We start from the raw sequence: 25,570 nt of genomic DNA on the forward strand, positions 1-25,570 counted from the left end.
TAACAATTATGTACTATATATATTTAAACACGAAAGTGCATTAGAAATGTGTAACATGAATTGGCAACATATATTTTTGAAATTGCGACTAAATAAATAATCGAAAAATGTGTGATGATGTTGCTGGTAATAATTAATAATTTTGCTTATTAATTTATTGATGCCTAAAAGAATATTGATATTTAAATCGAGCACAGCAGTCTTTTCTTAATATTTATAGCATACTCTTAGGCGAAATCAAAAATAACCACAACTGTCAGTTGCCGACAACAAGGCTGCCCCCATTTATGGGACGCGACTGTAAAGATTCTGAAAACGTACAGCACACATTTAGTCCATGTCGTGGGCACTCTCAATTTATAGGACTGCAGTGTAGTTCAGTTGCTGGCGCAGTGCAGCAAAAGGCAGTAAACTATAATCCAAGTTGGCGAAACTTGGCAAGAAAATCAATTGCACTTATTATCGTGGCGCCCATTATCGGCAGCCACGCAGGCCAGGCCAGCATTGTCGTTAAGAAGTGCTTAACTGCATGCTGTCATATCTAATGCCAAGCACACACACACACCAACAAACACACACACACACACATGCAGCGCTTAAGAACTAATTACGAGCAAAGCTGTTTGTTGTTGCTGCTTCCTTTTGCTGCTGCCGTGCGAAGTGCGTAGAATTTCGCCAAGTGCATTGCAGCCAGCCAAGTTGTGCGCTGTGTGTTTTTGTTGTGCTGGCCAAGTTTCCAGTGATTACGAGCAAATTAAAACTACATTAAAACTTTGGCGAGTCCAGTTCCTGGCAATTGACAAGCACACACATATGCCATAGCCTATGTGTGTGTTGCAGGAAACTCTCAAGACGTTATTGATTTTAGTATTAGAAAAATGTATCTTAGCCTTGCAGAAGGATGCATAATTGCTCACATCTAAATAATATTATCAAGTAAGAAGTTGATGGTTTGCTACATAAAAAAAATGAAGAAAAGATAAACTTTTAATTCATTTTTAAATAGCATTATAATCCGCGTAACAGGTAAGATTCTATATTTTTTCGAGACAGAATATCACAAATATATCACAAAACAAGCAGAATTTGAAAACGATGAAAACATGAAATATGAAATATAAAATTGGAGCAATTTTCCCCAGCTAGGGAATCTGTGCATCTCGCAACTGGGGCAGATCCCGCTTTAGCTGCGATAATGATAGGGACTCTGGATCCGGATGGCATTCCGAGCAGCCGCAACTGTAATACATAGATTTGCTGCTATGGCTCCATTGGTTAGGCGAAGGCATCTTCTCTTCCTGGTAGCTGCCAGCTCTTGGATAATACTGCACAGTTGACGCCGCCTGCTGTTCCCAGAAGATGCGCTCCCGCTCTTTGAGATTCAAAACCCGGGTCTCCAGCTGCTTGCGTTCCACAGCCAGTGAGCACTGGTCGCGATGCAGTAGCTTCACCTTGGTGTGCAGCGTTTCCTGCTGTTGCTTGAACAGCTGATCGTATAGAATGCGTAGATTCTCCTCTTGTCTCTCGCCTGCCTGCTCCAGCAGAGTGCGGAGCACTTGCTCCAGCTTGCGATCAAGCTCGGCGAGTGGATGCTTCATTGCTGGTGCCTCGTCCAGTAAGTCTTTCAAACTGTTGCTTAGGAAGTTCAGCGGTCCATTTGCAGGCGTCCAATCCTTTAGACGCCGTATGGCCTTCAGAGTGTTGCGCTCCAGTTGCGGCAGCAAGGATTGAATGTTGCGAGGAGCATTCTGTTCCAGTTGAGGCAAGGACTTGCGAGACTGCCACTTGGAGGCGTTTTGCCTGTAAAGCTGCTCATCTTCCACGGAGCGGGCGTGCAACTGATTAATCTCCCTGATGAGCGCCTCATTATCGTGACTCAACTGCTCCAAGTGGAGATGGTCCTGTGTGTCGCCACTTGGATGGAGCTTCAGCTGCTGGTTGGGAGTAGGAGCCGTCGGCAGCTCAATCAGCCCATCGCTCTGCCCAAACTGGAGCTGATTCAAGTCGGCAGTTTTTGGGAATTCAAATCGGGTATTCAGTGTACACGGCTGCAACTCGACCGGGAAAGAGTCTTGTGTGGTAGAGTAGACGGGATCAAACTGGATGTCCTGTGTGTCGGAGTAGAGCTGCGGCGGGATAGGAGTGGGTCCTGTGGATGAAGAACGACTGCTGCCACCGCCATAGTTTGATCTATTTGAATCCATAATCGATTCAGCATCCTCATTCACATTCTCATAAATATGCTGTTGCTGCATGTGCTGATCCCTTAAATGTTCCTGCTGCTGCTGCTGTCTTTCATCCTTGATCTGGCAATGATACGCACTCAGCACATCCTCGAGCTGTCTGCGCATGTTCTCCATCTCAGTGAAGGGCATTCCCAGTCTGCCCATCTCGTTCAACTGGCTGTACATGAGCAGCATCAGACAGTTCCTGGCACACTTGTCCTCCTTGTCCGCCTTGTGGAATCTCTGCACCCAGCGCTGGCTCATCTCAAAGGTGGATTTGCTAATTTTGTCCGTATAAACATCGCTCATTATCCGCAGCTGGGACAGGAAGTGACGATCCAAAGCATTCTCGTTCATTTCACTCATTTTGCTTAGATTTATAGATCAATAGCGATCTATAGATTCAAATGATTAAGAAATTTATAAAAGATTTTTCGAAATTTTCTATCTTTCAAGGACTGTTTGAAAGCTAAAAGATGAGAATACAGCTGACTCGAAGTGAGCAAAGTAGAAAAGGAACTATGTTAAAGTTTTTTGAAAGTCTACAAGTATATTCAAAGAGTCGCATAGAGAGATAGAGAGAGAGAGAGAGAGAGAGAGAGAGAGAGCGCGATAGAAATTCTAATAGCTTCAAAGAAATTAAAGCAGAAAAGTTTTATTAAGTCATTTAACGAATTAGGCCTAAAACCTCTTCTTAATTTAAGTTTCATTTTATCAATGTTTTTTTTTTTGATTTTACCTCATTTTCCTTTTAGACCTTCATTTAACGGCAATTTCTTCATTTTCTTGCGTTAAATTGTTGCTAATTTAATTTCCGGGGCGCTTCTAAACCTTTTTTCCCAAGCAACGTTGATGAAAATGCAAAGCGACGCTTGGGTCGCCATTTGATAACTATTCAAATTACTTGAATTTCAAGTTTATAGCTACGATACATTTACCAAGCCATTGAAGCGGTCCTGCAGAAGGGACTCTAGTGTCGATTATCACAGAGGTCAATGGTAATCCACAAACTGTTCGCACCTTGCCGGCCAACAAAATTGCACAAAAATGCCTCAAATACCTTCCACCAAGAAATTAAAAGAGACGAGAGATAGAGAAAGAGAGAAAAGTTGGCGCACATCCTGCTGCCGATAAGCTGGCAATATCCTTGGCGATGCTGTTTAATTCCTTTGGCATTTTTTTCTTTGCCTCTTTCATAAATTGCGTAAATTCCTTTTGTGGGCCACAAGACGAAGGCGAAGTTTGAGCAGGTCTCCTTGGATTGTGAACGCCTGCCACACAACATCTAATTTCTCCGCATGTCCTGTGCACGTTTATTAAAGTATAAATCATTTGATGGCTCCACTCCAACGGCCCAACCCTCCAAACACATCCACATCCACCCACTCTGTGTTCAAAGCCAAGTGACCAACAAGCACGTCAAAAGTGCAACAAAACAAAAAAAACAATGAAATGCAGCCAAAATAAAAGAAGAGGAACAGCAGACATAGGTGAGGTGTGGTAAGGAAGGAGTGGGGGAGGGGGGTGGGTGGAGTAAGGTTGCCTGGCTTGGCCAAAGTACATTATCGTCGTTCTGGCGTTGGTGCAAGAAGCTGCAACAAATGTAGCAGAAAACCGCAGCTGAGAGTAGTGCAATTAAATACAGGAAATAATGGCCACCGCAGCAACAGCAGCAGCAGCTGCCACCACCTCTCCTCTCTCCTGTCTCTCTCTCCCTATGTCTCTAGGAGAGGCAGGCGTGGTCGTGCCACCGGATACTACAGAATGCAGGAAGCGTTCACAATAGCATCTTGGGCCCCCAACTCCAAGTGGCCAATGCAGCATTACAATTTTGAGGCGGGCACAAAAATAAAGTTCAGCTCACTGAATCCTGCGCGCTCTGTAATAAAAGCACTTTAACTAAGATCCTTATAAGCTAATAGCTACATAAGTGTTGGCACTTAAGCATAATTGCCATATGCTTAACTTTATGGATGTAAAGTTGAGCCGCCAGATTTTAGATTGCATTTCTACTCAAAGAACTTCAGGCAGTTGGCTTGGCAATGTGACATTAAATTCTTTATAGGGCATTCTTGAATAATTTAAGAATTATGACTTAAGAGCTTATTCAATTATTTAGTTTATCTTTATCTGAGTAAAATTATTTTGTATCTTTTGTACAACTATTTAATTTGAAAGCGATGCTTCAGAAGTTTCTTGTAGTTAAAATAATAAAATACAAAAATAATAATAAAATTTTTGGTTAGCAGCTTTGAAACTTGTACGACTTGTTTTAAGAATCTGTACATGTTGCATAAACTTAAATATTTCTATAAAATGTATTTGATTGTTTTATTTTTCAAAGAATGCTGCCTTAGCTGTTGCCAACAGTTCATCTCTATGAAAATACCCAAAGACGTAGCGCAACTGAGATTAACATTTTCACATGATGTGAATTCCGAGCATTTGCGGCTTCTGGTTTTGCCAGTTGCTCAAAGGATAATGTGCAAGTGGTCACAATATGAAAAATATTATAGTTTAATGCTATTTTCAATTGGCAGCCATAAAAATATAGCTTATGCATCGAACAAACCTGATACCCACCCCTCCAGACTGCTCTATGTGTTGACTCTTAATTGAATTCTATGTGCACTTAAGCGACATCCGTTGATAATGAAATTCTGGCATGAAAATTGTAGACGAAAGTGTGACTCAAAAAAAAAAAAAAAAACAGCCAGAAAAAGAGAGAAAATGAGAAAAGAGCAGAGAAAGAGAGAGCTGCAAGTATTTTGTAGGTATGCTAATGCAAAGTTTTTTGCTTCCTTTTTTTTTGCTTAGCATTTTTTATTGCACAATAAATAATGCGAAAGTAAGTAGATGAAATAGCAGGAAACACACAGCAAAGGCGAGCAGCGAGCCAGGAGCAGGAAAGGGGAGCGGAGCAGCTGCCTGGCAACGGCAAACGCGAATTTGAAATGAAATTAAACTGCTGCCTGGCATTTTCCAACACTGTGAGTGAGGCTAGCAATAGGAGTGCTAAAAGAGGGGAGGGAGGGGGGGGGGAGTCAGAGGAGAGAGAGTGACAGAGATGGGGAGTGCAATAATATCATGAAGTCGGAGTCTTTATTATAAGCATATTTGATTTTATTTGATTTGATTTGATTTTCCATATATTTGATTTAATTTAATGCTTTTTACATGACACTTGCAGATAATCGATTTCTCAGTCCGTTTGAGTGATTGTCCTTTCGTCCGTCCAGCGTCTGTTTGACTTTTCAGCTGTTTGGAATGTTGGGCAAAGTATGAGCAGCTGCTTCAATATTGCGCATAGCATTTGAAAACTCCACATTGCACATGGTATTTCACAAATAGGTATGTGTATGTGTGTGTGTATGTGTGTGTATATAAGCATATATTCTACACATGCATATATACATCGGAGAGGTAACCAAACGAGAGGATACCCTGTATGTATGTTAATGAGTGAGATATGCATGATATTAAATATTAAAGAAAGTATTAATTAAATTAATGATACATTTTAATAAATAAATTTAAATTAAGAAAATATGAAATATTGATACTAAAACTTGTATCGCCATCTCTGTCAGTATCCGTAGCTGTGCTTTGATGTTACATTATGTGTTAAAAACTCATCATACATCTTGAGCGCATTTGTATGTTTACAGGGTATATAAATTCCTTACGATTGACTTCGCTTGGAGTTTTATTGATTGATTTTCAATGGTCGTTGCGATAAAGTGAGCTCCGTCAGAGCAACAGACAATCAGCCAAAGCTATGAGCAGCTATGCTTGCAAGCTGCTACAGCTCCCTCTACCCCTTCTAATCCACTTCCTCCAATTGCTCCAACTCCAGCTTTGACTCCTGTCGTGACGTGCCAGCGCACCAGCGTGCCAGGCACACGTTGCGTATGCTCAATATATAAATATATATATATACATATATATATATATATAGATGTATGTGTATAGATTGTGATGATGGCCACGTAGAGTTTAGTTTGAACTGCCGGCTTTGGCTTGTTGGAAGTTTGCACAAGAAATTCAAGCAATGATGAAGTGTTTTTATTGTGTTTATTGGCATGCGTTTTAATGAAGCAAACAGCCATGGAAAATAGCTGGAGGGAGCATCTGGCAATGGGGCACAGTACATTGGTGGTGCCACTCACTCGTCATCCACACACACAGAGCACTATTACGGAGCCAATTTCTGTAAGAGTGCTATATATACATATATATATATATATTTATAAGTACTTGTTTGAGTATATATACGGTTATGGTAGTCGAAACTTTTTTCATTAAAACTCTTGAAGCAGAAGGGCCAGTTGTGGCGTCAGGGGAAGAACCAGCTGGATAAGTGAGTGCAAAATGTTATTTTATTGTCAACAAGCAAAGTTACAAAACGGAGCAAAACCTGTGTGAATGAGGGAAGAAGACCGAAAAGGACCTCAGAACTGAGAATTGTTATGCTGCCAAAATTTATTTAATATGCAATATAAACACAGCAACAAGGACTCTCTCTCTCTCTCTCACTCTCGTACAGCAAGGACGACAACAACATGACACGCTCATAAACTCATTTAGGGAGCAACAACAACAGCAACAACACACAACTCACAGCTCGGAGCTCGGAGCTTACAGCTGCTCGTTTTTAAGGGACAGCAAAGAATTTTTTAATAATACCTCAAGGATTTCGCAGAGCAAGTGCAAACACTAAGGATACCATGAAATATACATAGATAAATGTTGCTCCTCTTGTTGCTGTTCTTGTTGTTGTACTCTATGTCAAAGTCAGTGCTAACCCACAACTGCGCCCACAACTTTTTTCATTAATTTTGAAAAACAACTCAACAGCAGCTCAAATTACCCACAGGCTTCTCACGCATTAGCCATGGCGATTAAGCAACCAACCCTCCCCTCCCGCCCCCCTGTCCGCACAAAGGTCAATAAAAATGTTGCCACAAACTTTTGCCAGCCTACAGTCATTATCAATTTATGCCCCGAGGGTGGACCCAAAGTGTACATCATTTTTTTGGTGCCAAAATTGAATTGATTAATAAAATATTGAATTGCACCTCTCCATCCGCCCTCCATTCCCACCCCAGATGCTGTATAAAAGTTCAAATAAATAAAGTTTGAAATTAATTTTCCGTTATTTTTTTTAATCCAAATATTTAGATATTCTGCATTTTGGCATTTCTATAATCAATTAGCAGGGTTTTTTCTGCTCTAAATAACACAAACTATACAAATATTTAATTTATTTCAGCCCTTTGTTCCGCACTTATTTCTACTCATTGAATTTGGAATTTTTGGGACTTAATGATGTATTTTCATTATCGGCAAAAAATTCCAAAAACTTCTAATTGTAAACTGCGTAAGTTGTGCAAAATTTCAACAATTATTCGATGGCATAGCATTATAGACACGTTGAGATTAGTTGTAAAGATTGGCATCATTAATTTTTGCGGCATAAATTAAGTTTAGTTTTTTCTAACAGCGATTAACTCTGCAGATTGCCACGTTTGTTTTATCCTAAGCGAACTTTATTTGCCAGTGTTACAAACAGTTGAAGTTAGATATTGGTCTTAAATCTTGTTTATTGCCTGAGTTATAATCAGTTGAAGTTAAGTATTGCTCTTAAATCTTGTTTATTGCGGCTTCTTGTGGATTGCTATCAAGCATGTTCTTCCTATTACTTAAGCATGTGCTAAGGCAAAACACAAACAAATGTTTTAAGTTTTGCCAGAAATAGCTATGTTTAACGTGATATATTTGCATTTGACAATCTCCTCACTTTCTGGTGCATTCTTCCCTAGATTCTTGTAACCACAGCAGCTGCAGCAACAGTGTTGCAAGTACAAACCGAATGCCATAGCATATGCATGACGCATGTTGTTAATGGCATTTGCAAAATGGAAAACTGGCCAAAAGCGAAGAAGAAAGCTTGAAGAAGAAACGCCAAAGGAAAAAAAAACACACTTCAAAAGTGACGCTAAGTGCTGGACTCTATAGCTCTCTGTTGCCGCAATCACATCTGGAATGCTCTTTGCTCTTGGCTGCGGCCAAAACCAAAAAACCGGAGGGAAAAATTTGCGGGGGATGCGCAAAAAAAAAGCAGAAAAAAAGCAGACCGCACGCAAAAAGGGTTAGCTGAATGCTGGCTTTAAGCCTGAACTCAATATGTGCATAACTTTCGCTTTCCTTGCCTTGCGGCCCTGCTCCCAAATGCCAAACATAATCTCTGACCCAAATCCCAGAACCATTCGCATTCCCTCCTAGTCTAGTGTAAGTGACGCCTTAAAGACATAAACAAACTGTGTCACTTGGCTCGTGCTCAGGCTCAGGCTCAGCCTCATCCACAGTCTCCGTATACCTGTAAAAGGAGTGCAGGGTGTGGAGTGTTTGTAAAACAAATATTGGCACTTGCCTCAATAAACTGGGTAAGGCTAAGTCGTTTCCTTAGTTCTGCTCCACTTGGCTTTTGCTCCCAGCAAAATAGGTCACAAATGTTGGCGGAGAGAAGTACCAAATCCGGCTAGACTTTAAGCTGCGTAGTTATGGCAGCTAAAGACAGCTCAATATTTGGCCACAACAAATAGAAACTCAAAGTTAAGCCATGTAATTGCAGTGCAGACATATAATCCGACTCCACACACACACACTCACAAACAAATATACATTCGCTTAAAATAAGACTATAAAAAATGGATTTCGTGTAGACATTTAGAAAGTTACCTACAACATTTTGAAAGAGAAAGAATTTATTAAAAGATTTTAAAGAATTTTCATAAATTAAATTTATGCGGTATTTACGACTACTATAAATCCTCCTACTTTTTGCTCAGTGCACTGATGCCATATTGGAGAAAACCTTTGAAATTTTAATGGGATTTAAGTGACTTGTTTAGGTTGGGGGCGCATTGCTGTAGGCATGGCACTTGCGCTTGACTTAACAAATTAATGCAAATCGTGCATAACAACAGGCAGCCCTCTTTCCATCCTCTCCGCCCAACACCTGCCCCTCCTTCGACACCTATAAGCGACTTGTGCGTTTTCCGCTTGAAAATCTAATGAATATTTATTAACTTGTTCGTTGGTGGAGACTTTGGCACTTTGGCTTTCACAGCTGGTTTGAGCCTTGTTTAAAAAAAGAAGAGAAAAAACGCTTACATCTCGATTTTCAAGCTGTAATTTAATTGCAGGTGCCTTTAGTGCTAAGGACAACAGGGACGACAGCATCCGTTTCCGCTGTGGCACAACATCCGCCAATCCGCCGAAGCTGCGACAATCGCATTAGAATGCGCTGCACTTGTCACCACCTGATGGATGGATGAGCTGCGCCTCGAGCCGCACGCTGCAGTCGCGGCATGTTGTATGTCGATCATTGCACCTGCATATTTGTGTATATATATATATACATATATATATATATATATATATATATGTGTGTGTGTGTGTGTGTATATAGTGTGAGTGGCAGCTGCCACTCCTGTCTGTTGCTGCTGCTTAATGCACTCATTTAATTGCATTATGCCGCAGGTCCTCTCACATTGCCTTTAAGTGCGGCTGGGCAGGTGAGACAAGTGGCAAGTGGCATGTGGCAGACTGGCTGACTTGACACCGCGCCAGTTGAGCACTCAACAACAATAACAATAGCAATAGCAACAGCCGCACTGCATTCATTTGCATATGAACAAGAAAGAAGTTGTTAGCATCGCTATGCCGAATCTAGAATGCTCTCAGATCCCAAAACTCTAAAAAAAATACTTGCCTTATTATTCAGAAAGCAAATTTTTAAAATTAAAGGCTGTGGCGTTCTAAAAGCCAAAACTTGTGTTTCTCAATTTCTACAATTTAAAAAATATATTTAATTTCTAGAGGGATGCTTTCTAATTGGGATTTTGTGGTAATTATATTAGCATTTAAATATAGATAACTTAATTAACTTTTTTTTTTTAAGAATCAGAGTTTGCATGAAATGTATTCCTTTGTTTTCGAAAATATTTTAATATAAGAAACACTTTTTTTTTTGTAATTTAAGGCAATCCTTTTTAGTTTTAAGAAAAATGACTTTTATATTGAGATTATTTCTAAAAACAGGAAAAACTTTCTAATTTTCAGGGCTATTTTTTCTGAGTGTAGTCACACAATGTCTTTCTTTTATATAGTTAAAAGACAATTCGTCTGTTGCTGCTAGCTATGAAATCGTAACACTCTCTCTAGAAAGCAGAGTATCAGAAGAGCCTGCAGTTCATATACACACTTTGTTGTCCCGTCCCATTGACTTTAATGAAGTCAAGAAGCTGCGGCTGCTTTTAACCGGGCATCTTATGTAAAAGAGTCAACACAACACAGCATCCATATTTATATAATCACAAAAGCTGCAAATGTATAATTACATAAGATTATGCATATATCTTACAGTTAACTGAAATTTGTGATATTGCATTTAAAACATGAAGCACGGATAATATGGCTGAATGATGTTCATCCAATTTAACTGGTATCGGAGAAGAACAGCACAACAATTGGGCACTGGATGACTGACAGGTGAATGTTCATCCTTGTTCACCCAAATAACGAAGAGATTGTTGCCAAAGATGCCCATCTGGCTTTTAAGGACGTTGAAGGCGATGGTTGCCTCATAATTGTTGCGATACTCGATGATATAGGCATACTGCAGCGGTTTGTACTCCAGCACGTACAACTTGTCGTAGCGCCAGATCAGACGCAGTTCCTCATACACCTGCAGCGGATTCAAATGATTCACATCTTTGAGAAATAGACTCTTCAGATTATTCGATTGGCGCACCTGAATTTTCAGCTTGGCCTGACGAAATAAAGACTGCAAGCTATAAAAAAAAATAAAAAAAACAAAATATCCAATTGAAATGTAAATGTGAATATGTGCTTCTTCTTCTAATTCTAGTTACACAGCCAGTGCTCGTTCCATGGTGTCCACATTGACGTATTGCAAGTAGGCATAACCACGCGACCTGAACGAGAAATCGATCTTGAAGCGCAGCATGTAAACATCGTCCAGTTGAATGGCCACTCGCATTATATCCTCCGGCGTCGTTTGCTTCTTGATTCTTGTGAGAAATATCTGTAAATTCACGATTAGATAGAAATTGTACTAGTTTCGGACGATGATTTATGACGGCACCTCGCCGGCTCCACTTTCCAGTGCCATTAGCTGAACGGCTGTCATCGGCAAACATGTAATCACATACAGGGTGCCATTCACATGATGCTTGCAATAATTGTTCGTCCAATGTGGCTCCATTTTCAAGCTGAGAGAAACGCGTGCGCGAAAGCTGTGTGTTCGTTTGTGTAACTGTATTGGTGTATTGTTGCCAGCTTTGATTTTAAGCGTTGCGAAACGGTGGCCTTTGACAGCGTTGCCAGAAGTTTTCGATGTGCAAATGCAGCAAGCTGCCAGCTATCGATCGAAAAGAAGATCGAATAGAAGACATATTTCAAATATTGATTGCTATTATTCAGCTTGCAGTCCAATTGATTCAGTTTGAGGTTTGAATAAAGTAAAATCACTTTATGTATGTTGTATGTACTGTAATTATAAATAATTATATATTACTGCATCCTAAATCACGGTTCAACTTCCATTTAATTAATATTTTTGTTCCTATTCACAAAAGTTTTGCATTAAAATCAATGAAGTACTTTTAAAAGTACTATTTAACAGTAATTGTTAATTAAATATAAGTTAGCTAACTTGAGATAATGCACAAGATAGAAAATATATTTGTATATATGTTAGCTAACATCATTTTAAACAATGACAAAAAAAGCTGTTAAATAAAGCTAAAATGGTACCACTGCAGCGTTGACAGCTTGAATTTAATACGCTGTGTTGCCAGATTGACTTGCATCATATCAACACTGAAATTAAATACGCTCCACGACAGTTATGCACAAAAGACTGCCAAATAGCTGTCATTGTTTATGTTTTATTCGTTTTTTGGGTATTTTCTAGCACACATGTCAAGCAACATTTTGTTGCCTTGGCTGCTGTTGATGTTGTTGTTGTTGTTGTCGTTGCTTTGTATTTGGACAGGTTGTGCGTGCTTTTTTCTAGTTCAGGCTTAACAATATAAATTAATGCAGGCCACACACAACTTTGAAAGTGCCACGAAACCGCAGCCCACACACTTTGTAACGGTTGTTGTTGTTGCAGTCGTTGTTGTTGCGGTTGTGCCACCCAATGGGAGACAGGCTTAAGTCGAGCAGAGACTGAAACCCATCCCTGCTGCTGCTGCTGCTGATGCACTCAAGTGCCTGCTGTTACTGTTGCTTCTGCTGTGGCTGCTTCATTTTCCTAATTTATACGCGCGCAACACTAATGAAAATTTGCGTGGCAAGGCAGGCAAACCACATGCTTTATTGTTGTTGCTGCTCTTGTGCTTATTGTAAATGACATGGGCGTTGATTCTGGCACTTCAAGGTGCACGCAGCACCTTCTCCTCACAGCACTCCACTCCACTCCAGCAGCAGCAGCAGCAGCAACAGCTCCACTTGAGCCTTTGCCTCTGCGGCTTTGTGAAAGTTGTGCCCTATTATAATCCCGTCACGGCCTCCTATATGCCGCGCCTCCTTGGTTGGCCTTGATGATGAATTGCTTGAGAGGCAGAACAAAACAGTTTTGTGCAGTCAACGAAAACTGACAGCAGATCATGAATTATATATTAAGTGAAAATTATTCTCAGTGTGCCTGAGGCAGTCGACAAGTTAATTTCATTTCTCTTTCAACATATTCAATATATTCGAAAAAAATATATAAAAGAGAAATGGATGAAGAACTAAATGGGGAACATTTGGATCGCCATTTTATGCAGCAAGTCAAGGAATATGAAACGGTATTCAGGACCAAAGCCTGCCCATCGGATCAGGAGATCATAATGTGTTGGCTGCGCATCCTTACGGCGGCACCCGAGTCCCAGAAACTGGCCAGAAATTGCCTAATGCTGCTCATGTATGGGCATTTAAATGAGATCGGCTATTTGCAGAAACCCTTCACGGATATGCGCAATTTTGGCAAGGATCTCAATGACATATTGGACAGCTATAAGGGATTGCCGGTGCCCAGTGCAGTCAAGTCTACTAAAAAGGAAGCAGAGACAAGCAAAGATGAAAGGGAAATAGAAAAGTCCTTCAGGGATATGTACATTGTAGGAAAGAGTCAACATAAAATAATGGATAGCTATAAGGGACTGCCATTATTCAAGGAAGATAAGTCTACTCAAAAGGATGCTGTTGCAGGCGAAGCCGAGACAATTAAGGATATAAGAGAAAGGGATAAACATTTCAGGTATATGGACATTCCAGGGAAGAATCGTAAGAAAATATTGGATAATTATAAAGGACTGCCATTAATCAAGGAAGACAAGTCTACTCAAAAACATGTTGCTTTTTGCGAAGCAGAAATAGATAACCATGTTGGAGAAAAGGATAAGCCTATCAAGGATATGCACATTGTAGGGAAACATCGTTATAAAATATATGATAACTATAAAATACTGACATTATCGAAGGAGGACAAGTCTAATCAAAACGATGTTGTTCTAGACAAAGCAGAGGCGGGTAAGGATCTCAAGGAAGAACAGAAAAGGAATAACATCGAAGAAAGGACTTGTAATAAAACAAAGGGACTCCCAATATCCACGGAAGACAAGTCTACTCAATATTATGCTGCTGCATGCGAAGTATGTGAAAAGAAGAAGGCCTTCGTTGTTGGGAAGAATCGAATTGATATATTGGATAGGTCTGAGGAACAGCCACTAATCAATAAGGACCAATGCACCCAAAAGGATGCTTCTACGGGCACAGGTGAAGAACTAGAGGAAAAGGATATGCGGCCGTATTCTAATGATCATAAATATTTACAGAAACTCTTCACGAATGTGCGAAACTTTGGCAAGAATTGTAATGAAATATTCGAAAACTATAAAGGATTGCCGACTTTAGAGCCACAGGAGAAAGATAAATCAACTCAACCTCTTAAGAATAGAATGCTGCTTGTTAATGAAAACCCATTCCTTCAAAATGCGGCAGTAGCTCTCAAAGCAAAGAAATGTGATGACTTAGAGAGTAAAGCACTGCCATCCAAGAATTATCCTGTTTCAAATAATCAGCAAAAGACTAAAAAGATAATGGCAATACACAACTATCTACCAGAGGTGAAATCAGCTAAACCTCAAGTAGCTACTAAGAACGATGAAAATAGTTACAAGGACATCAACGAATCAATTTTACACACTTCAATTGGGGCCGAGGCATACGAAACATTTGATTCACATCATTTGTACACACGAGCTGCAGCCAATCCTATGCAGGAATTGAACAAAATAATTGATGCCGTAATCAAAAATGAGAATATAAGAAAATCACAAATGTCAATTAAATCGAAGGCTATTAAGAAAACCAAACGAGCCAAGAATCAGAAAATGCCAAATGAAAATAATGATTACGAATTGACGCAACCCGTTGTCAGACGATTCACAAAACAGAATAGAGCAACTCGATCGGATCCTTGAAAGAGTTGTTTGCGTTACAAGAATTCCTGTTAAATAAGTCTAAACTTATTAAAAAGAAGGACCCGCTGGTCACTTGGCTTGAAGTAGTTCATTTAACGCCAGCTGTTCATTAATTAATTTAAATTGCTCGCTTTATTAAATTACAACCTGGTCAAAGCAACAATAGCAGAAAGAAAGTAAGGAAAGGGATGCTGGGGGAGGGGAGGAGGATCAAATAAAAAATAAATTATTCTGCTCGCAAAGAGCAGCTAATATTTTTTAATTATGCAATGCAGCACAATGCAGCAGCAAAAAGTACGACAACAACAGTGTGCAACAGGGACAATAATAACACAAAAACACAGAAAACACAAAACAAAAACAAAAACAAAAATATGGCTGCCAGCTGTGCCGCCATTTTGTAAGCAGTTGAAATTAGCAGCGAATAAAAGCGGAAAATCAGAGAAACAAGTGGCAAGCGAAAATAAAAATAAAACCAACAAAAAATACTCATTATGAACTGTCGCCAAATGCTGTAGTTGTTGTAGTTGTAGTTGTTGTAGCTGTAGCTGTAGTGGGTGCTGGCGTTTTGGGCGTGGTCAAGCGGAAACGGCAAATGGTCAATGAACTTGCCACAATGTTTAAGTAAATGCCACAAATGTCTTTGTTGCACAAATATGTAAACGGATTTACTTACCGTACAGTGCACAGACAAAGTAAAACCAAAATTATAATAATAATGAAAATAGTAATAATAATGGTCATATTAATTATAACTAATAAAATATTAATATTTCATAAGATGTAATCAAAGTCCGAATGCTGAAATGGAAACATTTGAAAAAATTTAAGCTTTAACTTTACGCGATGAGAAAAAATGATCCATATATGTAGTATGTATCATGTATGTACTTATGTATATAATATACTTATTTATTTAAATACATATATCAACTAATGTCAATAGTTCTTGAGTTAACTTTAAAAAATTGGGCACCATCTTGTGGCTTACATCTCTAACCACAACTACTTGATATTTATGTTCCACTGTATATCCTTATAAATCTATATATATATATATTTACGTATGCATACACACATACATATCACAAATGGCTTCATCAGCTGTTGACTATGCAAATGTATGGTCTATATTTAGGCATTTGTACACAACGTTCTCAGCTCCGTCTGCGGTTGCATAAATTAATTATTTATGGCTTGTGAAACATGTTGCTCAACTTTGTCATTCCCTTCTCTATCCCGCCCCCCTATATAGTCTATATAGTAGTTGGAGCTGAAAACAACATCATCATCATTATCAACATCAGCACTGTTTGCTCAGTGTGCGAATTTTGTGGTAATGTTGATGACGATGTGAGGCAACGCCTTTGGGCGTCTGCCTCATGGCTTATCTAATAGAATTGATCGCAAAATATGGTCTTGTTTGTAGTTTTCTCTTTGGCTTATTTTTTGCTGTTGTTTTTCTTTTTGTTGGTTGGCTCATTTGCATGCAAAGCACGCACACATAATTATAATTTTTACAACGTCTAAATAAACGCAAATATCTTATGCATAAAGGCAAGCGACGCATAGCTCAGTCGACTGGGCCTAAAGAGAAAGGGGGTGCTGGGTGGGGTAAGGCGGACAGGCTCAGTGTACTGTCTCTGTAATGAATGACAGTCCAAAGAAGGTGGCCGATACAAACCGAATATGACTGCAAATTCTAAAGGAAGAGTATCTCAAGGAAATGATATAATGAATTTGTTGGCCAGTTAAGCAGAGTATGAGAAGGTGCTGAAGAATTAAATGTGCGTAAGAGAGAGAGAGAGAGAGAGAGAGAGAGAAAGAGAGACGGAGAGAGAGAGGGAGAGAGAAGATTATTATGTATAAATTATTAACTATTTTTTGGAGTGATTTGATATTTTTGTAGATTATTTGAATTTTTATTACATTTAATTTAAAATTGTGTTTTTAATTTAATCAATATATTTTTGTATTTATTTGTTGACGTTAAAAAAATAAATAAATATTTTCTATCAAAATGAATATAGTTAAACTTTATTTCACATTATTTAGTTTATTTTTAAAGAGTATTTAAATTATTTGTGTTAGAGTATTTATTATTTAGCATATGCCTAAAAATATTGGCGTATTTCTTATTGCTGATACTTTTATTTAACAATTTCAAATATCATTACAGTATAATTTATGCGATTTAATGCGCTCAGCAAAGCAACCGACATATTAATGAATCTCTCACGCTCTCCCAACTGACGTCAGCTTGAGAACTGAGCAAATGGACAACTGGGCAACTTGGGAACTGGCAACTGGGCAACTGGAGAAGGCTATAAATATGATTGACATGGCTGACCAGTTTGTCAATCAAATTTTGGATATCATTCGCACAACACGCCACAACTTGGATCGGGATTAAAATGCTGTTCAAAGTGCTGCTGGTGAGTAGAATAAGAGCAGCTGCTGCTAATCAAATCTATGTTGATATTTTCCTCAGTGAGTGCACTCAAAGAAAAATCAATTACAAATATAGTCAAGACAAGAAAAGACGAAATCAATAATTCAAGTAGGCTTTTTGTAGTTTCCAAACTACTTCAATTGATATTATTTTGCTGCTAATCATATAAATTTTGCTCTCTGAGTGCACTTAATGAAAAATCAAAGAAATTAAACGACAAAATCAACATTTCAAGTACATTTATATATATATATATATTCGCCAACTACTAATTTTGAGTTTGAATTGGATACGATTGTTCGCACTTAGAAAATCAAGCTTGTAGTAAGATATTAAGTGCTTACTTTAAGTATTTTAGGAGAAGTATTTGAAGAAATATTCAACTTTTCATACTTGAATTTAGTACATAATTTTCTTCGAGTGTGTGTGTGTTTGTGTGTGTGTATTTGTGTGTATAAGTCTCATCATTGAACTGATATCTTTGGCATGATGTGCGATGCTAAACCACATTTGCTGGCAGTGACGCCTGTTGGCTATGCAACACCCGGAGGCGCACCATGGTTAACAGCAGCGGCGCCCGTTGCAGCCGTAGGCGCCGCTTATTATCCGGCATATGCATCGTATGCGTATACGCCCGTATATTACGGTTCTTATGCCGCATATCCCGCCTACTATCCTTATTTGAGGCGATGAACCTCTTGTTTATTTTCTTTCTTCTTTTTTATATATGCCCATGGGTATATGGTATACATATATGTATATATATATATGTATTTATATATATCCTGTTTTGGGACACGATTAAATTGATTAAATTTAAACACGCTTTGCGTGAAAATCTCATATTTTACGCTGTTTTTACGTTGATTCGATTTGTCGGCTGCTGTAAGTAAATAAAAATAAAAAGCATTTATGAAATCAACATCAACACACACACTCACACACACACACACACATAGAGTTATAAACAAATCAATAAAAAGGCCAAAGCAGCCGTATCCGTGTATCTCTTTGTAGCCGTAAATGTATCTGTATCTGTATCTGTGCAGCTGTATCTATGTATCTATGTATGTATATATCTGTGTAGGTGTATCTTTGCCGCAGCTGTGAGCAATGGCTGAGGGATTTTCATTTGGTCCTTTGAAATTTGCTTACATGTGCGCATATTTTCACCTGCACGTCTTCCTTTTGAGCTAGGTGGATCGACAGAGAGTGGGAGAGAGAGGGGGCAGGGTGTGTGGAAAGGTTGTGGCAGGGGGAGGGGGAATGTCTTTCGGTTTTGCTGTCTGTGTGTATCTTGGTAACCCGCTACTGATTTACCTTACGTGTATAAATCTTTTATTCATGTAATCCATTTGAAAACACGTTTGCACATGATTGTGTTTATTTCGAAACGGAATCTTTCCCAGCAGGTATGTGCGTGTGTGTGTGTTTGTGTGTGTCTGCCTCTTTCTATGTGTGTGTGTGTGTCTGCTTGATTTGAAAAATCGTCAAAATTATATAAAGTGAATACAAATTTTATTTACTCAATTTTATTGCTTTTTACCGGGTTTGCCAGACAAACATTTGCTTCAATTTCTGATTACGCCTTCTGCTTTTATGAATTGTTTTAGTTTGTTTTTGGTTTCTAGTTTTTCCTCTTTTTTTTTTTTGCTCTTCTCACTTTAATTAATTGAGCACAATCTATCATTTGAGCACTGCACAAAACTAACAATAATCAAATATTCTAATCTATCAGGAAGCTAAATTGAAACCAGAATATTTGCTGACCATTTTAGCAACACAAATCAATTGAATTAAATTGCAGAATTTATGAGGAGCTTAAATCAAATGCATCCATTCTGGCATTAATAGCACACTTTTGACTACACAGAGAACAATTTGTATGGATTTCGGAAGCTCCTCTAGTGTTATGACTTGTACAAATTTATGTTTATGGTGTGTAAAATATCCTTCTACTGTATATATATATATATATATAAACATATATTTATGTTTTTTTTCCTTGTGGCAAGAAACTTTTTAGCTTGTCGCAGTTTTATTGAATAAGAGGTCATTAAATTTGGACGCTATCTTTTGCCAAGAAGTTTGTGGAAATGCTGCAGTCACTACGCTTGGAATTCTGAATGCACCTCCCCCCCTCTCCTGTTCAGTCCATCCCTCCACCCAGAGACTAGTTCCGCCACGCACTTGGGTTTTTACAAGACTTTTCCGCTTACGTTGCACAGGAAAACTTTACAACTACTTGGCGTTTACTACCTGACGTAGAGAGAAGGAGGGAGAGAGGAGAAAGGGACGCAGGAACGTTGTGAAAGTTATGATAAGCAGCAGCTCCAGTGCGCCAGCATCGCTGTCGCCTCCATCGTCATCATCTCTAGCTGCTTTGCCCAGGGCGCTCTCAGGCTTCAACGCGCATGAGGATATGGTAAAGCGGATCGGGAGGAGTGCACCTCGCTGGGCAGGTGGACAGACAAAGTCAAGCAGAAAACTTGAGTTGCCGCCGTGTGATGGTAGGTGGGTGGAGGTGTAGAAGAGCGGCACAGGAAGCGCTGAAAGGAAGCATATTTCATATAAAAGAAATCCCTTTTAAATAGAAAGTTTAATCCAAGCAAGAAAAACTTGTGCCAGGTGGACTCCCTCAGATGCTTGAATTTCGATAAGGCACAAGAACAAGCCCTCTACTCCAACCCCTCCCCCCACCCCTTACACCTTCCACCCCCTGGCATTTACAAATTGTTGCCATGCAAAAGTACAACGAGCCGTGAGCGCCGCCCAGCGAGGCATTAACTTAAAGCTGAAGCTTGCCACGTTTGTAGGGTTCATTTTGATCAACTAATTTACTGCTGTTGCCCTTTGCCGGAAATACAGTGGAGCTGCGTTAAAACAAACTATTAACTTGTCATAATTGAAATGAGAAATTTAATGAATTTCACTTGCAGAAATTTAGGTAAATAGAACTTTTTTGAAGATCTTACGAGCTTGATAGGGACAAGGCAGGTATATTAATGTACCTGGCTATCTGCGAGCTAATTATCAAAGAGTATAACAGAGGCATTTCATACAATGGATGGCTGATCGCAAACTGGACCAAAACAAATACAAAACACTGCAGAGAGCTGTGTAATCTGACTCGCACAAACTGCTTTGCAGTCGGAGCCATTGGCTAGTCGACACTCTTGCCAATAGACCCCAAGCTGCTTATAATGATTTGAGGAACCGAAAACTCCTCAGAACTTCTTTTGCCAGGAAGAGATTTAGTTCCCTGAGAAGCCCCTTTCTAACCGATCAATCGCAATTTGTAGAACTATGATCTAAATTCATAAACTCAACCAGCTGCACTCATTTTTGGGTGCAGTCTCCCACTAGTGTCAGGAAATTGAGCAGAATCCTTGCAAGGTGTAAATATAGATATATGCTGTAAGCTTCTCATTTCTTAGAGATTTTAATTATATTTAAACGACTTAAGTTGGACTTTATACATATATTTATTTACACAAAGAGCGGGTTATCAAAACATGTTCGCATATTTGCAGCTTACTTCTTCAGCAGGACTGGGGCAGCAGCGAGGGGTGCGCTGTAGGCCAGAGGAGCAGCAGCAGCATAACGACCAAAGGCAGCGGCAGCAACGGGGGCGGTGTAAGCGGCGGCATAGGGAGCGGCATAGGGAGCGGCATAGGGAGCAGCATAGGGAGCGGCATAGGGAGCAGAGTAGGCAGCAGCAACGGGAGCGGTATAAGCAGCAGCAGCCAGAGGAGCGGAGTAAGCAGCAGCCACAGGAGCAGCAATTGAAGCAGTGTAGGCAGCAGCAATCGGTGCAGTGTAGGCAGCGGGGAAGGCGGCGCTGTGGGCGACCTGGTTAGCGGTATAGCTGGACGCGTAGGGCGCCACATAGGCGGCGCTGCCAACAACAGCGGCTGCTGGTGCGGTGTAAGCCAAAGGAGCCACAATGCCAGGCTTGGCAGCAGCCACAGCCACAACAGCGAAGAAGCAGACGGCGAACTGCAAAGGGAGCAGCAGTTTTAACAATTGAAAGGCGGACTGCAACTGCAATTATTCCTTGGTCTACTTACGAAGTTCATGTTGGTGATTTTTTGGGTTGTTTTTTTTTGGTTGTTTGGGTTTGCTTGTAGACACTTGAAGCTGTGCGCTTTGTTTGATATTGAATTTGAGCAACTGGCGCGTATTTATAGTAATCGCCTCAAGCTTCAAGCTTGAGTCATCCAGGGCCCCGATTGAAGGTTGCACTTAAAAATGCAGCTGGCATATGGCTCACAATAGCTGACGGTTAACTTTGGGCCAGTTTTTTTTGTACAAGTATTGTATTATTGTTGTCGTCGCATGTTAAATTGCATTTGGCACGTGCTGCGGCCTTTCGTTTAATTTGATTAGGTCTTCTTTTCTTTTTTAATTTTTGCGCAAAAGCCAATTGAAATGCGGCTTCCTCGCTTGTGTCACAAAAGCCATAAACCAATTATAAAATACAAAACTTTGGAATACGCACAACACATACCCCAAAATGAAAGCGATTGAAAGCAGGGAGCCGGCCCCGACCAGGGTTGAAAAGCAATCAACAGCATATGATTGACTAAACTTGCAAATCTTTAAGAAAACATATTGCTTTAGTGTGGGAAATATATTATAAATATTTTATATTTCATATGCATTCCAACCAGAGAAAATGTGATGCTAGATTTAAATGTAGTATTAATCTAGAAGCCAAACCATAATCAAAATCTGTTGAGTGGCATTGGAAAGTTGGGACCATCTGCGACTTTTTAGAAAGGAATGCTTTTTATGACTCTCGAAAATGATCGCTTTACAATAGATAATAATAATAAATAAGTTGTGAGCGACAACATAATAATTAATTAAATTTATTAGCAAGCCAAGGAGGCAGGAAACTTTTGCTATTGGCATTTAGTGTTTGCAGCCCTGATTTGAATAGCTGCATGTAGAAATTGGCAAATCCTTCAGGCAGCTGCCGCATGGGGTTCTTCTCGGTTGCCACTTTATCATGAATAATTTGCTGAAACCACTTAAAGGCAGCAGTTGCCGTCAAATGTCGCACGCATTTCTAGACAAATTCAAAACAAAATTTATAATCGACTTGCACAGGGGACTGGATGGGGTGTGTGTATGTGTGTGTGTGTGTGTGTGTGCGTGTGTCACTCACGTTTTACGGCACTTGAACGACGCATTAACGCGCTCGCACAGCTGCTGCCACGCCCACCTAGCGAAACGCCTTTATTATGGCAATAAAGCGAGTTGCCGGGGGGGCAAGAAAGGAAGGAAATCAACAGAAAGTGGCGCATATTTTACACACAGAACTTCCACGGATGCCCCTGCCCCAAATATTTGAAGCGAGGTCTTTGAGTTCGAAGGCTGGAGAAAGTCTGGGAGAGAGAGAGAGAGAGAGAGGGAAGGAGTAGGGGTGAGCGAATCGAGGGAGCTGTGCTAGCTGAGGGAGTTGACGGAGTCGAGTTCTTGTTTAAGCGCTTTGTGAAACGCCATTTTTCTTTTGCGCCTTTTTTTGTGCGCACATTTCTTTTTTAATTACTCCCTGCCACTTAGCCATGTACCACAAAGGTGCAGGGGCTGGTTGCGGATTAGATTGCTTTGATATGTCGCCGGGACGAGTCACTTGAAATTTGCCGCGCCGCACTTGAAATTGTGATAGGGTTTTATTTCTAATTTTTTGTTGTGGTGTATGTTGCATCAAAGCTTTTAGACGAATTAACCAATATGTGGAATCATTTACTCAACTTGACAATGAAAGCGTCGCCTTAGCAAGTGTGAGTGTGAGTGTGGACATGCCACACACTTACTTCCCCCCCAAGTCGAGTGACAACACAAATATGTTGCTGCTGTGGCTTTTTGTTGCTGCTGCAAGTTGGGTAATTTTCAATAGCTGTGGCATCATGATTGTGCATTTAGTAGGCGGATAGGCGAGTGCCGCGTCCACACAGCCGGCTCAGACGAACATTTGAGACTTTCCGTATGCACAGTCACAAGGCAAACACTTGAGGCAGTCTCGAGAGGGGGAGAAGAGGCAAATCCTACAGCGACAACATCATCATCGACAGCAGCAGCAGCAACAGCAAGAAACTTTGTTTGGCTCTGTGGCATGTTGCAGACACTCACTTAAGCCTCCGACACCCTCTACACACACACACACACTCCCCCACGCAAATTTAACCCACTTCACAACTCCTTCCACCCACTCCACTCCCCCCCCAGCCAATGTTTGTCCGTCGCATTGCAAAATCGCGTAATTGGCATTTTTAAGCAAAATTCACGCTTCAACACTTTTTGGAGTGTGTGTTTGTGTGTGCATGTGTGTGTTGGGTTGTTTGGCATTGTAAACACCTTGTCCCAGTGCACACACACACACACACACACACGCACACTCGATACTTCTAATTAGTGCGATTTAAGCGCTGCATTTTCCACCCCCAAGAAACTTGTTTTTCCCTCTTCCTTTTCCTTTTATATTTTTGTTGTTGTGTAATTTTGCAATTTATGACATTTGTTAATTAATTTTCCATTGAATTGTGGCTGGAAGGAGCTGTTTATCAATAAGCCCTTAAGTACTTGTATTGCGTTGACATCGCAATCGATGCGGAATTAGCTGTGGCAGATTATATAAAAAGGATTGGCTGAAAGGGGTGGTTGGACTGGGTCGGGATCTGGGCGTTTTTATTAGCACAAACAAAAAAGTTAATCAAGCTGAGCGGGAAAAAAATCAATGAAACGCAGAAAATAATAATTGAAAAATTTATGCGTTGAATAATTTGAATACAATATGCAATTCAAATAACATAATTGCAGCTATTAAGACAACAAAAAATGCAGCAAATGGAATATATCCAAGGGAAACTTATGATTTTACAGAAATTAAAAATATTGAAAAAAATAATTAGGCAATAATTAATATTTAAGATACATTTTAAATACTTGAAATAAGTAAGTTGTTATTTCCAACCATTTTAAAAGTATTTTAATGCAAACTTACGTCTTGAATTGCATTTAATTGTTTATGAATTATTAAAGAAGTATTTAAGTTTGATAGTTTTCTACTATATATGAAACGATCTAACAAATTTCAACTGTTTAAGTCAAACAAAGTTCAAAAGAAACTTTCAATTAGTTTTTGGCTTTGCTGACTCATTGCACATATTTTGAGGTCGTCTCACTGCGAGCATTTCTTGTGAAATTGAAATTGTAGATAATCTTTAATAAAAATCAATTAACATGCAATTTGCAAGCATGATATCGTTAATCACACCTTCAAGTAGCAACATATGCTACCGTTTTCAGAGCGGTAATACCCCCGCAAAAAAAAAAAAAACATAAAAAATAAATAAGCCATTTAACTGCAGCTCAAGGTCATGGACAAATAGCCGAGGTAAAAGAAAAACAAAAGGTATCAAAAGTAACGGACGTGGCCAAGCACACAGCCAAGTCAAAGACATTAAGCCCATCACCATTGAATCGGAATCCGAATTCGAATTTCTGGCCAAGAATTGCGCATGCGCAACATGGACAACGTTGTCGTTGTCATCGCCAAGTCGTTGACTTTGCAACCGTTTGTTGCTGCGTGCCACGCATTCGTAAGTAGCTCGAAGACAGCACTGAAAAGTGTAAGTGTTGAGCGAGTTGGCTATAAAAGCGCAGCGTTGTCTTCACTTTGGCATCACAAATCAACTGGCCATTCACTAGCTGACAACCCAAACCCAAAAACCAAACCCAAATCAACATGTTCAACTACGTAAGTCGTCTAGGAATCTATCCGGAATATTCCAGCAAGCAGCTAACTATAATTTCTTTGATTCTTATTCTAGTTCGCTGTTTGCTTCTTCGCTGTTGTGGCTGTGGCTGCTGCCAAGCCTGGCATTGTGGCTCCTTTGGCTTACACCGCACCAGCAGCCGCTGTTGTTGGTAGTGCTGCATATGTGGCACCTTATGCCTCCAGCTATACCTCTCACCATATCGCTCACAGTGCCGCCTTCCCAGCTGCGTACACTGCACCGATTGCTGCTCCAGTTGCTGCTGCCTACACTGCACCGATTGCTGCTCCCTTTGCCGCCGCATACACCGCGCCATTTGCCGCTCCCTATGCCGCTCCCTACACCGCTGCCTACACCCGTTATGCCGCTGCTGCGCCGCTGGCCTACAGCGCTCCGTTTGCTGCCCCTTATGTGGCACGTCCCTTCGCCGCCGCCGCCCCCCTCCTGCTGAAGAAGTAAGAAGGTTGTGTGTGAATAATGCGCCATGTATTTAAGCCATGGGCATCTATTTTGCCTTACACATCCATTCCATTTTGTGATTTTGTT

General features: G+C 40.0%; 5 protein-coding genes across 6 annotated transcripts; 3 read left to right on the top strand and 2 right to left on the bottom strand.

Annotated features, from left to right (window-relative positions):
- Positions 1-10,603: 10,603 nt before the first annotated feature.
- Positions 10,604-11,656, bottom strand: LOC6557198. Of its 2 annotated transcripts, XM_043215598.1 has the most exons (4): positions 11,398-11,656; positions 11,165-11,337; positions 11,044-11,083; positions 10,604-10,977 (listed from the first exon to the last, which is right to left on the bottom strand). In XM_043215598.1, exons 1-4 carry the CDS (start codon positions 11,515-11,517, stop codon positions 10,681-10,683), a joined length of 630 nt encoding a protein of 209 aa, XP_043071533.1. In that variant the 5' UTR covers positions 11,518-11,656; the 3' UTR covers positions 10,604-10,680. The 2 variants fall into 2 exon arrangements, with proteins under 2 accessions (XP_043071533.1, XP_001983590.1); XM_001983554.3 differs by having other exon boundaries at positions 10,604-11,083.
- A 1,335-nt stretch (positions 11,657-12,991) lies between these two features.
- On the top strand, positions 12,992-14,976 carry LOC6557263. The gene is made up of 2 exons (XM_032740576.2): positions 12,992-14,078; positions 14,138-14,976. The coding sequence occupies exons 1-2, from the start codon at positions 13,040-13,042 to the stop codon at positions 14,176-14,178; spliced, it is 1,080 nt and encodes a 359-aa protein (XP_032596467.2). The 5' UTR covers positions 12,992-13,039; the 3' UTR covers positions 14,179-14,976.
- A 2,180-nt stretch (positions 14,977-17,156) lies between these two features.
- On the top strand, positions 17,157-25,570 carry LOC6556566 (cuticle protein 38). The gene is made up of 3 exons (XM_001983551.3): positions 17,157-17,220; positions 24,617-25,005; positions 25,079-25,570. The coding sequence occupies exons 2-3, from the start codon at positions 24,994-24,996 to the stop codon at positions 25,481-25,483; spliced, it is 417 nt and encodes a 138-aa protein (XP_001983587.1). The 5' UTR covers positions 17,157-17,220; positions 24,617-24,993; the 3' UTR covers positions 25,484-25,570.
- Positions 17,725-17,982, top strand: LOC116806466. Its single transcript, XM_032742842.2, has one exon. It carries the CDS (start codon positions 17,727-17,729, stop codon positions 17,928-17,930), a length of 204 nt encoding a protein of 67 aa, XP_032598733.2. The 5' UTR covers positions 17,725-17,726; the 3' UTR covers positions 17,931-17,982.
- LOC6557349 (cuticle protein 16.5) lies at positions 20,704-21,696 on the bottom strand. Its single transcript, XM_001983552.2, has 2 exons — positions 21,308-21,696; positions 20,704-21,236 (listed from the first exon to the last, which is right to left on the bottom strand). Exons 1-2 carry the CDS (start codon positions 21,314-21,316, stop codon positions 20,772-20,774), a joined length of 474 nt encoding a protein of 157 aa, XP_001983588.1. The 5' UTR covers positions 21,317-21,696; the 3' UTR covers positions 20,704-20,771.

This window comes from Drosophila grimshawi, unplaced genomic scaffold (assembly GCF_018153295.1).
Source record: "Drosophila grimshawi isolate 15287-2541.00 unplaced genomic scaffold, ASM1815329v1 contig_44, whole genome shotgun sequence".
NCBI classification, from domain to species: domain Eukaryota; kingdom Metazoa; phylum Arthropoda; class Insecta; order Diptera; family Drosophilidae; genus Drosophila; species Drosophila grimshawi.

Excerpts from the sequence above, each read along its gene's own strand:
- LOC6557198 (XM_001983554.3), bottom strand. The coding sequence starts at position 11,517 with ATGGAGCCACATTGGACGAACAATTATTGCAAGCATCATGTGAATGGC. Across the intron at positions 11,338-11,397 it reads TGGAAAGTGGAGCCGGCGAG|ATATTTCTCACAAGAATCAA; the intron begins GTGCCGTCATAA and ends GTGAATTTACAG. Across the intron at positions 11,084-11,164 it reads ATGGAACGAGCACTGGCTGT|CTTGCAGTCTTTATTTCGTC; the intron begins GTAACTAGAATT and ends TTTTTTTTATAG.
- LOC116806466 (XM_032742842.2), top strand. The coding sequence starts at position 17,727 with ATGTGCGATGCTAAACCACATTTGCTGGCAGTGACGCCTGTTGGCTAT.
- LOC6557263 (XM_032740576.2), top strand. The coding sequence starts at position 13,040 with ATGGATGAAGAACTAAATGGGGAACATTTGGATCGCCATTTTATGCAG. Across the intron at positions 14,079-14,137 it reads GGATGCTTCTACGGGCACAG|AAACTCTTCACGAATGTGCG; the intron begins GTGAAGAACTAG and ends AAATATTTACAG.